Source organism: Poecilia mexicana, unplaced genomic scaffold, assembly GCF_051168715.1.
Source record: "Poecilia mexicana isolate PSO_F unplaced genomic scaffold, ASM5116871v1 scaffold_16, whole genome shotgun sequence".
NCBI classification, from domain to species: Eukaryota; Metazoa; Chordata; class Actinopteri; order Cyprinodontiformes; family Poeciliidae; genus Poecilia; species Poecilia mexicana.
In genome coordinates, this window is record NW_028263385.1 from 5796104 (window position 1) to 5809117 (window position 13014).

Consider the following 13014-nt stretch of genomic DNA (forward strand, 5'->3'; position numbering starts at 1 on the left):
TAACTATTTTACAACCATCAAAGAACTTTAAGGTGACTCATTAACTGAATGTCCACAACATCTTTTAGATTGTCTTAATGCTAATTATTTTATTAGTAAGTCAGTTTTGCAAGGGTCAGTACAGCTTAAATCAGTAGCAGAAATAATCAAATAAGTAAAATCAATAATCTAGCCCAGTGTTTCCAAACCCTGGTCCTCATCGCCCTCCTGTCCTGCATGGTGCTTCCCTTCTGCCACACACCTGAATTGCATCTCTGGGTGATTAACAGGCTTCTGCAGCACTTGATGGTCATGCAATCATTTGAATCAGCTGTTCTGGAATAGAGGCACATCTAAACATGCAGTGTAGGGGGGCTGTGAGGACCAGGGTTGAGAAACACTGATCTAGCCTATCTTTCCCTAATGCTGACACTGTGAACTAAAAAAGGGAAACTTTGAGAGAGACAGACGGAGTTTGGCCTTTTGAACCCCAGAACTGGCCTGATGATGAAGAAGGTGTTGCAGCAGCAGGAGGCTCCCAGTACAGGAAGAGGACTGACTTAGAGCGGCAGATCTCGGGCCTCAGGGTAACTTCCTCATGCGCGTAGCGGTCCTCAGCTTCTTGTCTTGCAGCTCTGTAGCTCCTTTCTCCTCGTCTCACGATCTTCCTGGTCCATGGAGATGTAGAAGAGCTGGTCTCACGGAAGGAACACACCAGTTCTTCCTCTTTGCCTTTGTTCTTTATCTTTGTCTTTATCTTCATCTTTGCCTTGGTCTTTGTCTTTGGGGTCCGAACCCAGCTGATGAGAGAAGTGCAATTTGAAGCCACATGTTGCGGGGCTAACGGGAAGTGGGATGAGCTTGACTTTTCTCGACAGCATAGAAGGGAAAATGGGTGAACCTCATCACTACATTAATTTTGGGTCCTTTTAAATGTTACTTTTGTGTCATAAATGTATTTATAAAGAGTTTCTTTGATAAATAACATCTGCCATATTAGATAATATGTTAGCTTCCGAGGGGTTCCCACACTTTTCCATGTCATGACCCCCAAACGGCATTAGCTTCTGGCAGGGATCCATTTGCAAACCCCATATTGTGACAATGATGCACAATATGTAAAAAAAACACTAAAAGTAATTTTTCCCCCTCCCTTTTATTTACTATTCAATAATTATTACATTCATGTAGTATAAATGCTGCCTCATACCTTTTGATTTTAATGAGGATGGTTAAAGTCAAAAACGGACTTCAGTCCCAAATGTGGTTCTTTGAACAAGAGAGGGCAGTAAATATTAACAAGCTACTTCTGGTAATCTGCAAATGCAGTTGAACTTAAGGGAATAAAAGAGGAGTACCTAGACGGTGAGATGTGATTGGATGATAAGATTTTTATGTGAGGAAGAAAGTTTTGTGACAAACCAATTCAAACCATAAAGACCTTCAGCTCCAGTGAGAAGAAATCAGTCCTCCAAGAAATCAGGGTAAGATCTGAATTTCCAACATCTTTCATTCAATTTGATCATATTTCAAGTAACATCAAGTTAACAATTTAAATTTTAAATCCTGTAAGTAGGCTGAGAGTAAAAATAACCAGAATTTACCATAGCTACAGCTTAAAAACTGTACAGAAGTTTAGAAACTTTTGTTGGGTAATAAGTTCCTATTTTGCAGAATCATGAAACACGTTGTCCTGTTTCACTTGCTGCTCCTGTTTGGAATGTATTCAGCCCAAAATTATCGTAAGTACAGGTGCTGGTCATAAAATTAGAATATTGTGATAAAGTTCATTATTTTCCATAATGTCATGATAAAAATTAAATTGTCATATATTTTAGATTCATTGCACACCAACTGAAATATTTCAGGTCTTTTATTGTTTTAATTTTGATGATTTTGGCAAACAGCTCATGAAAACCCAAAATCCCTGTCTCAAAAAATTAGAATATTATGAAAAGGTTCTCTGAACGAGCAATAAAAATAATCATCTGAATCAACAAAGTAACTCTAAACACCTGAAAAAGATTCCTGAGGCCTTTAAAAACTCCCAGCCTGGTTCATTACTCAAAACCGCAATCATGGGTCAGACTGCTGACCTGACTGCTGTCCAGAAGGCCATCACTGACATCCTCAAGCAAGAGGGTGAGAAACAGAAAGAAATTTCTGAACGAATCGGCTGTTTGCAGAGTGTTATATCAAGGCACCTCAGTGGGAAGTCAGTAGGAAGGAAAAAGTGTGGCAGAAAACGCTACACAACGAGAAGAGGTGACCGGACCCTGAGGAAGATTGTGGAGAAGGGCCGATTCCAGACCAAATTAAATTTTCATCTCCATAAAACTTTTCAGCAGATGGAAGCATGAAGTGCTCCAAAATCTTCTGATAGCTGCTGCATTGATCCTGCCCTTGATAAAACCCAGTGGACCAACACCAGCAGCTGACATGGCACCCAGACCATCACTGACTGTGGGTACTTGACACTGGACTTCTGGCATTTTGGCATTTCCTTCTCCCCAGTCTTCCTCCAGAGTCTGGCACTTTGATTTCCGAATGACATGCAAAGTTTGCTTTCATCCGAAAAAAGTACTTTGGACCACTGAACAACAGTGGTCCAAAGTGCTGCTTCTCTGTAGCCCAGGTCAGGCGCTTCTGCCGCTGTTTCTGGTTCAAAAGTGGCTTGACCTTTGACCTGGGGAATGCGGCACCTGTAGCCCATTTCCTGCACACGCCTGTGCACAGTGGCTCTGGATGTTTCTACTCCAGACTCAGTCCACTGCTTCCCCCAAGGTCTGGAATCGGCCCTTCTCCACAATCTTCTTCAGGGTCCGGTCACCTCTTCTCGTTGTGTAGCGTTTTCTGCCACACTTTTTCCTTCCTACTGACTTCCCACTGAGGTGCCTTGATATAACACTCTGCAAACAGCCGATTCGTTCAGAAATGTCTTTCTGTTTCTCACCCTCTTGCTTGAGGATGTCAGTGATGGCCTTCTGGACAGCAGTCAGGTCAGCAATCTGACCCATGATTGCGGTTTTGAGTAATGAACCAGGCTGGGAGTTTTTAAAGGCCTCAGGAATCTTTTTCAGGTGTTTAGAGTTACTTTGTTGATTCAGATGATTATTTTTATTGCTCGTTCAGAGAACCTTTTCATAATATTCTAATTTTTTGAGACAGGGATTTTGGGTTTTCATGAGCTGTTTGCCAAAATCATCAAAATTAAAACAATAAAAGACCTGAAATATTTCAGTTGGTGTGCAATGAATCTAAAATATATGACAATTTAATTTTTATCATGACATTATGGAAAATAATGAACTTTATCACAATATTCTAATTTTATGACCAGCACCTGTATAATCTAAAAATATTTATTAATCTGTTGAGACTGTAAACATAGGACAGCTGATTTTAAATAAGCTACTCTTATCCACAGATAAGAGTTAAATATTTAACATTTCATCTTATAGAGGCTGCTTCTTTTGTACCAGTCACTCTTTATCACAATTAATCTGTTGGTCCAAATCTATGAAATTATCTGTCTGTGTTTAGATCCTGAAAAGATTCACTGTTCCATTAAAAATTAGGATGAGAATTTGATTATTGGTGTTTTTTCCTGGCACATTATTCAAATCTTTAGCAAAGTTATTTGCTTAATACAAATCCTTTCAATTCAGCTTATCTACATACAACATAAAATTCACCTCGAGTTATTTTAATGGACAAACAGGTAAAAGTTATCTACAATATATCATCAAATAAAACTTAGTTACATGTACAAATTCTGTACATGTAACCAAGGACCTGACAACAGACAAGGACAACAGGTGGACCAAAATACACGGAGGGTAATCAGGGAGACTAGCCACAGCAGGGAATGATCAAGGAGTGGACAGGACAACACAGAGACTCACAAGAACAAAAATCTAGAAATAAACACAGAAAACTCAAATCCTCACAGAAATCATTTTAATACAATGTAGACAAGTTGACTTTATCATGCCACCTAGAAATGTTTTTGACTATAGAAGGAATATATTATATTCCTTCTATAAGTATAAGGAATATAAGTGCAATTATCACTATTGCGTAAACATTATCAGCGTCCGACACATAATTAGTCTTTCAGTTACTAAATAAATTCTATCGGAACTCAACAGAATAATTAACATAGAGATAAGAATAGGATTAAACTATTCTTCTTAACTTTTTCCCCCCAGAAAATGTGGCTTTACGTGGCAAAGCCACTCAATCTCAGCGCTACCAGGGAGCAGAATGGGGTGGTTTTGGAGCTGCTTCTAACGCCATTGATGGGAACAGAAATTCTGCCTTCAGAGACGGATCTTGCAGCCACACTGAAAGGCAGTCCAACCCCTGGTGGAGAGTGGACCTGCTGGACTCGTACGTCGTCACCCAGGTCATCGTCACCAACAGAGGAGACTGCTGTGAAGAAAGGATCAACGGAGCAGAGATCCGCATCGGAAACTCTCTACAAGGCAATGGCATTGAAAACCCACTGTGAGTGATTATAATATTTCTGATTTCATATACTTGTCACACCATGAAGTCTTTGAGAACAACTCCAAGGAGATCCTAGATATGACTGACAAAGCTTTTCTCTTTCAGGACTGCTACAATCTCCTCCATTCCAAGTGGGGCCACTCAAACAATAAATATTCCTAACCGCGTTGAGGGACGTTATGTCACTATTGTAATACCTGGATCAGAAAAGTATCTGACTCTCTGTGAAGTGGAGATCTATGGGTACCGCGCCCCAACAGGTGAGAAAGTTTAGGCTACATTTTGTTCTGTGGTTTAAAACTGAGGGTGATCATTGTTGAATGATTTTCACACAAAACCATAGATTTTTGTCTACAAATGAACATGACGCCGTCACAAAGTTTGTCTGCTGAACATCCCACATCCTAATCTCCCGACACATCCTAAAGATGCTCTGTTGGATTGAGATCAGGTGATCTCTTGGATTTACTTCTCGAAAAGCTGAAGTTTGGCAATAAAATATTTCATCACCATCCTAAAATAATGGCCTACGTCACTTTTTTTTGGCAAAAAAACGACATTGGTCATTGTTGTAGAAAAGTGAGGATTTCCTCCTACTGTTGTGTAATCAAAACTGTTGATTTGTGGAAGGGCAGATCTGTGCTCTCTTCTTGTTTACACCAAACTCTAACTCTAATCTGTTATTGCTGTACCAACCGTCTAGACCCCTCAGATCTTCTGGTTCTGGTCTGCTCTGCATCCCCAGAACTAAACAAGGAGAGGCAGCATTCAGTTTCCATGCACCACAGATTTGGAACAAACTTCCAGAAAACTGTAAAACGGCTGAAACACTGGGTGCCTGTCATGATCCGTTTCTCTTTGTATTTATTTTTAGGGGGTTTTGTGTTCAGTTCCTTCCTGTGAGTCTCTGTCTCTGCGTCTTCCCCATTGATTGTTCCCAGGTGTGTCTCGTTCCCTTGATTACCCTCTTTGTTTATTTAAACCCACCTTTTGTATTTGTCTCTTGTCGGGTCTAATGTTGTCTGTTAGTTCGTCTGCCGGGACAGTAGTACTGTGAAGTCCTGTGTCGGCTTTTGCTCGTTTTTGTCACTCTTGTTAATTCAGTTGCTGCCGGTCCTGAGCCTCTGTGTTCCGCTCTGCCGTGCTGCCTGTAATTTGGACTGTTGAGCATTTGCATTAAATTCATTGTTTTCATCAACATCCTGAATCTACCTGCATCTCTCCTCACCACCAACCACCACTTATGACAGTGCCTTTAAATCTCAACTTAAAACCCACCTGTTTAGAGTCGCTTATGGCTAAATTGCAGGTTTTGATGTGTTTAATGTTTTTATCTTTACTTTTCATCTAGTTAACTTATTTTTATTTCTCTTTCACACTGTCATGTTTTTTATCTTTTTCAAAATGTCTTTCTCTTTCTCACTGTTTATTCAATGCCACATGCTGTTTTTATTTTAATTATGTAAAGCACTTTGAAATGCCTTGCTGCTGAAATGTGCTATACAAATAAAATTTGATTTTAACTCCTGCTGATTTTTTTATCTTCCATGTTTTCCTTGAACAGGTGAGAACCTTGCCCTTCTAGGCAAAGCCACACAGTCCTCTCAGTACGAAATCGGTGATGCATCTAAGGCCATCGATGGAAATCGCAGAAACGAGTGGTCTCAGGCTTCCTGCTCGCTCACATCAAACGACCTGAGCCCCTGGTGGCGACTGGATATGCTAAAAACACGCAAAGTGTTTTCCATTAAGGTCGTCAACCGGGATTCATTTCAAGAACGGCTCAACGGCGCCGAGATCCGTATCGGAGATTCTCTTGACAACAATGGGAACAACAATCCCAGGTAATTTTCTGATTTTGTGAAAGGAAAGTTGTTGGTTTAACAACTCATTCAGTTGTTGCTGGTTTTATTAAATGTAGTGTCAGCCTTGAGAATGTAATAAATATTATTTTCTGTTTTCTTTTAACAGATGTGCTGTGATCACAGTTTCTCTGGGAAAGAGTCTTTATGAGTTTGACTGTAACGGGATGGAGGGACGCTACGTAAATATCGTCATCCCCGGCAGGAACCAGTACTTTACGCTTTGTGAGGTTGAGGTTTACGGCTCCACGCTGGAATAAAGCCTGCAGTGGCAACAAGTTGCTGTGTTGCTCACAAAAACCTGACGCTTCTGCTCAATAAAAGGCTTTCAAATGTACTTATGGTGTTGATTTTTTCCCCTCATTTTATTTCTTATGTGTCTAGATTCTTAAACAAGTCGGATTGACAGCTACTGTTTTTCTGGTGATGACAATAAACTGAAACAGAAAAGCAAACCTGACAATTTTCTTCAGCTGCAAACCAACAAAAACAACAGAACCCTTTTTATATGACACAGGTAAAAGGGTTAAGAAACCACCCTAGAAATAAAAGAATATATAGTTGCAGTAGATTAATCTCACTGAAATTTTAAAAAACTCAAACTTTTAAATTAACTTTTAAAAACATTTTAAATGAGTTAATTGCAAAGTCTGTCATTAATGAATCCTAATAACCTTTTAATCAAAAATGTAACAAATTAAACATTCGTGGACATTAGCTTTGGGGACATTTGTGCTGCTGCAACATGTGTTGCATTGAGATCCTATTTTAGGCTTTAATTGCTCAGGCTGCCTCCTTCATCCCATCAGATCAGCATTTCAAGCAAAAATTAATACCAGGTGAGCAAAGAGAAGCGGCTTTGTCTTCTTGATTTCCATCGATGGCTGGCATGAAGTGTTTGGTATGCATTTTCACCAGACATAATCTTCCTGTATCTTTCATTTTATTGAGTTTTTGCTACCACACATTTAGTTAAATAAATACACAAACCAACACAAAGGAGCATACTGTTTGGAAAGAAGAAAACTGGGTTCCCACATTTTCTGAGAAAAAAAACAACTTTATTTAGATTGAGTTCAATAATTATGTATTCAACATTTTCGCAACTTACCACTTTTTGCATCACTTGTCATCAGCCTGAAGTTCTCATATAAACCAACCAAGTGAACCATAATACAGAAGATCTATTGTCCATGCAGTCAGAAAACCATGACTAACACACATCACCTAAAGTTTTACTTTCTAATTTGCCAGGTTAGTTTTCATACTGTTTTACATACAGAGGAAGGAGAATCAGAATAGCAAACCTCCCTAATAAACTTAGACTGTTGCAACAAACATTTAGCCTCAGGTCACTCTTTGGAAACCACCAGTAATACTCAAAACTGTGCAGAAGTGAGTTATTATTGCTAAAAGTATTTTAGGTTTAGCCAAACTCAGAAGACTTCACATCAGGTACGTCTCTTTCACCTTTATTATAAACTTTAATATTGCTTTAAATCTTATAACTTCTTTGTTTGCACCTTTATAGGAAAACATCTATGTTTTCTGTGAAAGTCATGACGATTATGGAAAACATTATCATTATTATGACATTGCAGCTTACAGGTCAGTTTCTGTTTTAAGCAACCTTCTCTAAAACAAAACTACAATCATCCAATTTACTTTTCATGTGTTTTTATATCTTATCAACAAAAAGAAAGAGAGAAAAGTTTCTTTCTGGCTTTGCAGGCCTGTGTTCTCGTTGTCTCTGTGTGCAACAACACCAGTACGCCTTTTATGACACTCCAAAAACCTGGACCGAGGCGCAGAGCTACTGCAGAGGGACATGGTTCTGAAAGCCGTTGGAGACGACTACAGTGATGCCGTGTGGTTTGGGCTGCAGACAGGCAGCATGAGAACATGGCACTGGTCTCTTGCAGACAAAGATTTCTACAAGGAGGGAGAAGACGATTATCTCAAATGGGGCTCAAAGAGTGGCTACAACTGTGGCGTTTACGACAACGGAGAACTACATCTGTGGCTGCACAGACTACAGGCATTCGGTCTGCTTTGACAGTAAGTGGCATTTTCCATCGGTCAATCAGAGGAGTAACTGTCAGGATGTGCCCCCACAGTGTGACATGTTCAAATTCATTTGAATTTTGAAATTACAGTTTGTGCCAGCTTAGGTCAAGATGCTTTACTCCTACCTGGCTTTTCAGGCAGCAGCAGGAAAGTTCAGCCCATTTCTTTTCTCAGAGCTCCTTCAACAAACCCATTTTTGCTAAAATTAGACAAACAACAGTTCCAATAAGTGTTAAGAAGTTTCTCTTCTGATACCAAATGTGACAAAACCTTTGTGTCTTTCTAAAATTGCAAGTACATCTCTATCAATTAGAATACATTTTCATTGGCTGTTAGCCATAATCACCATAACCAAAAATAACAGAAGTTTCTGATTTAATTATATGCACCGGTAGCCAAAAATAGATTTCTTAAAACCTTTAAAAAGGAGGTTTAATTTATTATTAACTGAAATGTTTGTTAAATATTATTTTCATTTTAAGTTTATTTGTTCAAAAAGTGAAGTTGATTTATAGCAGATATTTTATAAAAATATAAAACAACCTGAGAAAAATAAACATTTAACTGATCTGGTGAGACTTTGATTTGCCTGGAGCCATTCCCCAAACCTGGTTTAAACTGTAAAACTTTACTTTTTAGGGACAAAACATGGAGTGGATCAGTACATCCTCTATCCAGAGCGAAAGAGTTGGACCGCTGCTCGGGATTTCTGCAGGAAAACCTACACAGACCTGGTCAGCTTGAGGAATGACGCAGAATACCAGACGGTCCAGGACCTGGTTAATGGAACGGCTGTGCATGTTGGGCTGTTCAGGAACTCCTGGGTGTGGTCAGACATGACAGACTCTTCGTTCAGGTACTGGCAGGAAAAGCAGGGGGTTTACACCTCAAGTTTAGAGTACTGCGCTGCTCTTTTGAAGACGGAATCTGGCAAATGGGGAGACAGGAACTGCACAGAAGCACATCCGTTCGTCTGCAAATGCAGTAAGTAACAAGTACAACCAAAGTAAAATGGTAATATAAGCTACCATCAAAAATAAGCCACACATTTTGGTATTTCCTTTAGCCTTGATTAAGACACACATTCTTCTGGCATCGCAGTGTCACATTTAAAGCTCTTCCAAACACTTATCAACCTAATAAATCCTGAAATATTTACTTCAAATTATGCCAGTGTCATGTGGGAAGAAGAAATTTAACTGATGGACTAATACAGTCATTCTGTAAACTTTGGATCATACAGATAGGCATGATAATTGCATCACTTCATGTGCATTTTATTTTCTGTCTAGCCTCACCGATTAGCAGTTTTCTTCAGGTTACACAGCAGTTTAACACCAGTCCCTTGGAATGTGGTATCAGTGCTACTTAACAAAGCTGTCGTTTTTCTGTTTTGATGTCACCAAACTTCTCACCATCTCAGTGAAGAAGCAGTCCAAAGCAAAGAAGAATAATTTGTTTATTTTTGTCCGTAACAGAAACCAGGAAAGTGCAGATCATAAAACTGAGAATCAGTCAACAAAAGGAATCAGTGTTGGATCTAAATGAGCCTGCAGTGCAAAATAGCATCTTGGAGCAAGTAAGTCTTTTAGTTCAGTTTACTTTGCAAACTAATGATGGGCGACATGTGTGACTGAACAAAGTGATCAAGATACATTTTTATTTATTTATTCTCTTTCTTATACTAGCAAGGACCAACTGGACCGAGGGTAGATTTGGAAAAGGTCTTAGCATGCTAGTCAAAATTTGGATGGCGTTTTGTATAATGCCTATTCAAGATTGCGGAAATTAAGAACTTTATCAGGTCATGAAGGAAACCTTGATGAGATTAATTTCTGTATTAAATTTAATTGAGACGGTTTCTCTACTTCAAAATCTTAAACATCCAAACCGGTCAAATCTGAAGTGAATAATTCTGCGCTGAAAAAAGCTTCTTTAAAACACAATTTAAGATTTTGGTGTCTAGTTTGATCCAAAGACTGGCAGAACCGGTGGCAAAAAGGAGAGTTTTTAATAATGATAGATGTGAACTCATAGAGCTCAGCTGTCACAACGGGAATGAGACATAAAACCTGTAAAAGAGAAAAATTAAAAACATTGAAGTTATACACTGAGGAAAGGGTGGAAAGAGTCAAAGAAACCAGATAAATTTGCAACTTTCAAGTGAGAAAAAAGATAAAAATCAGGAAGCTGAAGATAAAAAGCCTTGAAATAGTAAAGCTAGAAAAAATTAAGTTAAAAGCAGTATTGGGTCATGTGGGTTAAAAGTCAAAGACAGCACTTCAAAGCATCCCAATAAAAAAGCACCAATAAAAGTAACATTTTATAATTTCAAACAATAATGTAAATATGTTCTTTTCCCAGATGAAGCTGAAAATGAGCGAAAACATATCAGAAGTTAACAACCTGCAATGGAGGAGCAGCTGGGATGGCAAAGTTTTCATCAAGCAGCCTGCTGTAAACGGCCCATAATAAGAAATGGTGCATCTGCATGAAGAGAAATATAACATTCTGACAGCAGTCTAAATGTGTGGGGTGAATACTTTTAATAGATGTGTTTCTCAATAATACATTATCTTGTGTTTAATGATGTCCAAATGAACCGTCATAAAGCAGCAATGAGGCTTTCCAGTCCATTGCTTTCCCCAAAGGTTCATTACTCATTCATTGCTCACTAGCGACTTCTGCTGCTGCCCTAAAACTCTTACAGCCTCAAATAAATTATTCTTCTAAATATTAGAATATAACAGTGTTGTTATAAAGTTTTTGTCAAACCCATGTTCAGTAATTAACTCTTATCTTTTGTTAGTTGTACCCAAAGTAATGAAGCCAATACGGTATGTTGACTGGCAGTTGTGGTTTTGCTTTGTGATGGACTGAAATTTAAACAAAAATATGTTGTGTTTTTAGTGAGTTGGGAATGCAGTGCTTATCTGAGCAGACAAATCAGACTTTGTGCTTGTGACTTGCTTCCTGAAAAACTAGAAATCCTCTGTAAAAAAGAATAAAAATGTACCTGTATGTACTTCAGTCCTTTCTGTCATGGATGAAGGGCTCTGCATGATTGGGCCAACCTGCCAAAATGGTTCTCATTGTCACAGTTGGGTTATTTTTCTTATCAAAACCTGCCTGACAAACTTTTTGCCTCCATCTGCATGCAAAACTGTTGTGTGATTGGTCCCCATTTCATATTTGTTTATGTGGAAACAACCCCAACTACTCAATAATAGAAGTGATTTTTAGCCAAGGAGTAGCATGAATAGCATTGAAGAGCAGTTATCTGAGGCTGTGAGGAAGTGCATACATGCTAAAACAATGAACTCCCCCTGCTCAGTTCTGGTCTGACATCTGATCTATGTTCACTGTTCTTTTTTTTTAACTTGTGAAAACTTGGAACAAGAATTGAGATGTTGCAGTTTGTCAATTATTATTTCCTCCTCCAATGTTCTGAACTTATAGTCGTTCTTCTCTGCCTGGCCTGATCGCTGTGTCGCTGTGTCTTGATGTTGAAGGGTTTGTGCGAAAATGATGTGACCGTATATCGACTTTTCAACATGTCGGTGATCCTGTGTGTCACTGGGGGCCGGTGACACACAGGATCACCAGCCCCCAGATCAATGAGGAACTGGAAGAGACTCTGTGAACCAGACCTCCCAACACAGCACCGCTGCCAGTGAAGGCCAAAATCAAAATCCAGTCACCAGGAGCAAGGTGTCTGCTCAGGTCCCTGGCACCAGGGCTGCCCAGCTCTTAGCAGGAAAGAGAACCCAACTGTAACTCTAAGAAGAGATGATTCAGTACCATCCTGCCTGCTGAACTGGCCCCAGGGAGATCAGTACAAAGGCACACACCAGAGTCCAGTTTAATCCTCACAGCTGGTAAAACATCCCTAAGAGCAAAAGGCCTCTAGTAGGGAACCCATCACACCAGGACATGGTCCAAGTCTCCACCCAAACGATACCACACCAATGACAGCTTTACCCTTCATGGTAAAGAAGGCTCTTTCTTGTGACACTGCCAGAGTCCGCTAGATCATCCCCACCTCTTCAGTTCCCAATGAACTGAGAGGCAGGAACAGAAGAGGGCCAATCCTCATCACCTGCCCCTGGATACTCCCATTCTTATCCATTCTGTTAACATGAAATGTTGCTATAAATGCAGGTCTATAAGAGCATCGACGATTGAACAGTTTACTTCACACGTCACAGAAGTCCTTTACGGCTTTAATGCTGTAGAACACATCCTGAATGGACCAAGAAGGGTGGAAGGATTCCTGGGGGGAGACCTCCAGTCCAAGACCCCTCTGTTGTCTTTTGGTACGATGTTGCATTTGTTAGAGACGACGTGATGAACACATTGACTTGAATCCCTTTCTGGTTCCCAAACTGTCTTCCATTGAGTGCATTAAACTTTGGTGACTATTTGAGTCCAAGGTTTAGAGATGAGCGTTTGTCAATATGTTGTTGAAACTGAGTTTGCTGTGTGATGTAATGGCTTGAATTTCCTATTTTAAAAGACAATAACCAAATATATGTCTTAATCATGACATTTCTAAATATATATCCACTAAAACAGAGTGAGCTCTAAAGGGTAA

At 39.4% G+C, this 13014-nt stretch overlaps 1 protein-coding gene and 1 pseudogene across 1 annotated transcript; both read left to right on the forward strand.

Annotated features, from left to right (window-relative positions):
* Positions 1 to 1363: 1363 nt before the first annotated feature.
* Positions 1364 to 6690, forward strand: LOC106926462 (uncharacterized). Its single transcript, XM_088013616.1, has 6 exons — positions 1364 to 1463; positions 1654 to 1721; positions 4191 to 4488; positions 4597 to 4751; positions 6056 to 6335; positions 6463 to 6690. Exons 2-6 carry the CDS (start codon positions 1658 to 1660, stop codon positions 6611 to 6613), a joined length of 948 nt encoding a protein of 315 aa, XP_087869742.1. The 5' UTR covers positions 1364 to 1463; positions 1654 to 1657; the 3' UTR covers positions 6614 to 6690.
* Positions 6691 to 7912: 1222 nt separating this feature from the next.
* LOC106926463 (C-type mannose receptor 2-like) lies at positions 7913 to 10892 on the forward strand (annotated as a pseudogene).
* Positions 10893 to 13014: the final 2122 nt, after the last annotated feature.

Excerpts from the sequence above, each read along its gene's own strand:
- LOC106926462 (XM_088013616.1), top strand. The coding sequence starts at position 1,658 with ATGAAACACGTTGTCCTGTTTCACTTGCTGCTCCTGTTTGGAATGTAT. Across the intron at positions 1,722-4,190 it reads GTATTCAGCCCAAAATTATC|AAAATGTGGCTTTACGTGGC; the intron begins GTAAGTACAGGT and ends TTTTCCCCCCAG. Across the intron at positions 6,336-6,462 it reads AATGGGAACAACAATCCCAG|ATGTGCTGTGATCACAGTTT; the intron begins GTAATTTTCTGA and ends TTCTTTTAACAG.